General features: G+C 47.2%; 1 protein-coding gene across 10 annotated transcripts in view; it reads right to left on the bottom strand.

Moving 5' to 3' along the window:
* Positions 1-4,228, bottom strand: part of ABCC8 (ATP binding cassette subfamily C member 8) — a 76,456-nt gene that overhangs the window by 45,892 nt on the left and 26,336 nt on the right. For all 10 annotated transcript variants that reach the window (XM_019652538.1, XM_019652540.1, XM_019652539.1 and 7 more), the window contains one exon: positions 155-289. In XM_019652538.1, the coding sequence (XP_019508083.1) occupies positions 155-289 (135 nt within the window). The remainder of the gene's footprint in view (positions 1-154; positions 290-4,228) is intronic.

Raw genomic sequence — 4,228 nt, 5'->3', positions numbered from 1 at the left:
GTGTGTGTGTGTGTGTGTGTGTGTGTGTGTGTGTGTGTGGGCTGTTTGGTGGCATCTGGGGTAAGTGCGAGGGGACAGACGAGAGGAGAGAGAGCAGGCAGACACGTGAGGAAGGGTGGACCAGAGGGGCAGGTGCACACACGGGGACACTTACCAGGGTGCTCCGCTGAGCCTGGGAGAGCTTGGTGGCCACGAAGTACTGGACAGGCGCCAGCAGAATGATGACAGCCGCCCCAATTAAGGCACTGACTCCGAGGATGTAGTAAAGGAGAATCACACCCACGATGATCTGAGGGAGCGTCATGGGGTTGAGTTCCCTTTGACTCGGTGGCTGCCCTGCCCCAGGGTGTTGACAAAATCCCCCCTTCCCCAGTCCCCTAAAGTGGGGCATGCCTTGGTGCCCAGGTTTCTAAATTGTCTTGCGGGGCAGAGGAGGAGGTGTGACAAAGTAATTTCAGAAGGAGGGATTAACATGATGGCTTGTCACCCAAGGAGAGAATTTCTGGGCTGGCAATTAGCTGCGTTTATCGACAAGGCTGGCTGAAGCGCTGACTCCCCCCAGGTCTACTTTGCAGATGGAAGTCTCAGAGCTGAGGTTGCACAATGAAGGTGGCAGCACCGTTCGTTCTGTTGGCTGGTTATCAAAGTTGGCATTTCACTCTTATTGAAAAAAAGTGATGATATATGAGCAAAGGGGCAAAACGGCTGCATCCACGCCAGACAAAACCGTTCCAGGATCTGAGAGTTCATTCTAGGCTCCTGGCGTCTTTAATTTTTTAGTAAACCTGGAAGATAATCTCTGAAAAGAGAATTCATTCTGTGTCTTATCAGAATGCAAATGACTGCCTGCTTCTGAATATTTATGAGACATTTAAGTTACTCTTGCCAGTCCCCAAAGTATCAAGATGACAGTTTCTCAGGTTGCCTTCAAAAGCAGGCACCTCTAAGTTTGGGGTTTATTCTAGAGGAACAGATGTGCTGTCTTCCTTAATTGGAAAAAAACCCCATCAGCTTGGGCTGTCCCTGTACCCCCTGAACCCTACACCAAATTGGCACTAAGCTCCTTGCACCACCTCAAGGACAGAGTGGGTGGGTGGCTCTGTAATCTCCATTAACTACAGAATGCCTCCTGCATTAGCAGGTGCTTAGGGGCTGGTAAGTGACCCCTTCACCACCTGCTTCCCAGCGTTTAGCTGATGTTAAATGCTGGCACAGATGGGCAAGGGAGCACATTAGGCGATGAGGACCCAGCTACTCCTGGCCCAGCCGTCACCACCCTCCGGGACAATTATCGCTGGCATCCAGTCCTTTCCTTAGCTGTCCTCAGATGGAAGCAGCCAGGGTGTTGTTCAGCAGCTTGGGTAAAGCCGGACACCAAGGAGCTCCCAGAGCACCTCCGGAGTGACCGCCCAGGCACTGTCTGGGACTGAGGCCTCCAGGTGCTGGCAGCTGCTGGGATGGGGGCTGGGGGATACGGCGTCTGCTGCTGCAAAGCCTCGTCCTCACCCTCCGCCTAACCCTCCTCATGCTCCCCGGACTCTTCTGTCCACTCCTCTCTTCTGCAGGGGTCTGAATGTTCCCTACAGAACATACTAGAAACCAGGGATTCTGAGGGTACAGAGCTAGTGTGGGGAATAAAAGAGCTATTTTCTCTCCTGTTCACAGGTTAGGAAAGCAATCTAGTGTAGTAGGGAGGAGATCACAGTCCCTGGAGTTTGCAGCCCTCAATTTGAATGCAGCCTCAGCACACACTAATTATGCAAACTTGGGCAAGTTACTTAATTCTCTGAGTCAGCTTCTTCATGTCTTAGCTTCTTTAAAGTGGTGCTTTTAGTGCCCACTTAGCAGGGTTGTTGTGAAGATTAAATGAACATATATAATAAGCACCTAGAATAGTACCTGGCATACAGTTGGAGGTCAATACAATGTGGCTTATCCTCTTTCTTAAAAACAAACAAACAAACAAACAAACAAACAAACAAACAAACAAACAGGCCTCCCTGTCACTAGGGAACCACAGGAAGGAGATACCTGGGTTTGGTGCTGTGTGGCCCAGGGTAATACCCTTGCCCTATCTGGGCCTCCGATGCCCATGGTACGAGAAATCACAGAGGTCCCCACTATGGCTGAGTACCTTAACATGGTCTCCATAAGCTTCAGGGGGCCCATAAAGCCCCTAAAATTTTAGGCAAAATGTGTGAACGCACATTTGTTTTTCTGAGGAGGTTTCATTAGATTTACAAAAGTATATGTAGATCAGTAGTTGTCTAGGACTGGGGCAGGAGATGAGAAGTGACTGCCAGTGGGACATGGGCTTGTTTTTGGAATGATGAAAATGTTCTAAAATTGTGGTGACGGTTGCACAACTCTGTGAATATGCTAAAACTTATTAAATTATACACTTTAACTGGGTGAGTTATATCTCAATAACACTGTAATTTTTTTTAAAAGTATGTATGACCAAAAAACGATTACAAACCAGAGAGAGCCCTTGGGGACAAAGGAATGGGGCTCCTGAGCTAATTTTAATATTATCAAAAGCCTCATGCACCCTGTGGCCCACCAGGCGGCACACATAATCCTGACCACGTGGAAGGGGTCATTATCAACTCCAGGTGGTAACACTGGGTCTTGAGGGCTGGTCAGAGCTATAAGTGGCAAAGGTATAGCCTTTGAGAAATTCAAAAAGCAAAACCAAGTAACACTTCATGATAAATAAGCAAAGGTAAGTAATTAGTGGAGATAAAAAGTTTCCACCCCTCACCGGGGTTGTGAGAATTCGTGATGAAAGGGAGAAAGGCTGGCGCAGAGCCAGGCACAGGGCAGGGGTTATCAGTTACTGCTTAGTAGTCATATTATTAGCAGTGGTGCATGTGTAATAAACATCATAATTAGTAGTAATGACAACAATGCAGCAAGTTTGGCAGACAAAGTCTTTTGAAGCAGGTTGTTCAGGGGACATAACAGAAGAGATAAAAGGCTGGTGATAGTATTAGATGAGCTCTCCAAACTGCTCTATAGCTTTCATAGTCACTGATCCATCTTGGCAGAGTGGAGGGCGGCACAGGGGTTCTGGCGTAAGAGGTAATGGGGGATGGCACACAGAGGTGTTCCTATAAACAGGGCCACCAGGTTCTCTGCCCTACTTGTCTTGCCTAGCTGCCCTCCTGCGCAAGCCTCTCCTACTATTTTCCTTTAATATCTTTTAAATATAAGCTTTACAGGTAAGGAGGATCAATAAAAATCACTTGAAATTAAGCTTTACGGAATGTGCACCCCAAGAAGCAGTGAATTCTGGGCGGTAAAGTCCTCACTCACACCAAAGTGTACAAGTGAGAGGGACCTGATATTTACTTATTCACAGACTACTCTGTGGCCGGCACTCTGTTTGGTGCTTTACTTACATCATCTCCTGGGATCGTCATAGCAACTCCAGAGGGTGAGAATCACCCCTATTTCATTGATGAGAAAACTGAGGCTCAAAGAGGTTATTTGCATCAGCCTGTCTTACCCAGGTCCAGACAGTTTCCTCTACACCAGAAAGCCTCCCAGGAGGCTGCAGGCCCTCTGGGAGTGGGTTTGGGGTTTTTGCTTCTGGCCTGAGCACCCGAGTGAAGATTTAGTCCCAGCGACAGGACAGGACAGGAATCACAGACTCCTTGGTGGAAGATGGGAATTGGGGCAGCTGAGGCCTGGAGTCAGGTAAACCCTGGATAGTAGGATGCTCCTACTAACATCTAGGGGAGAATGCACCTCCTTCAGAGCCAGTCTCAAAGGTTGTTTGGTTTTAAAACAATCATCTTTTGATTTTCAAAAATAATACATGCTTGTTGGATAATTTAGAAATGCACAAAGAAAATAAAAAACACTTGCCATCCCACCATGGGACCACCCAGTTTGGTTTTTTTCCTATGCGAATCTGTGCAAACATATATATACATATATTCCAATTTAGTAGGGAGTACACTACACATACTATTTTTTTTACACATACTATTTTGCAATTTACTTTTTGCTTAAAAATATATCAGAACAGAGAGAAGGTCTGGTTGGCGACCGTGACTTTCAGTGTTTGTGGTTTAACCCTGAGCGTCTCAGTCCGCTGTTCTGCACTTCTGACGCCTGGGGGGTGTCAGGTGGTCACATGTCTTGCATCATGGATGGGGAAGAGGCTTGATCACTGCACTGTACACCTGAAGCTGATGTTGTATAATATTGTATGTCAACT

This window comes from Hipposideros armiger, unplaced genomic scaffold, assembly GCF_001890085.2.
Source record: "Hipposideros armiger isolate ML-2016 unplaced genomic scaffold, ASM189008v1 scaffold_181, whole genome shotgun sequence".
In the NCBI taxonomy this organism is placed as follows: Eukaryota; Metazoa; Chordata; class Mammalia; order Chiroptera; family Hipposideridae; genus Hipposideros; species Hipposideros armiger.
Note: the sequence above shows the minus strand (reverse complement) of the source record. Positions and strands in the feature narration are given on the sequence as shown.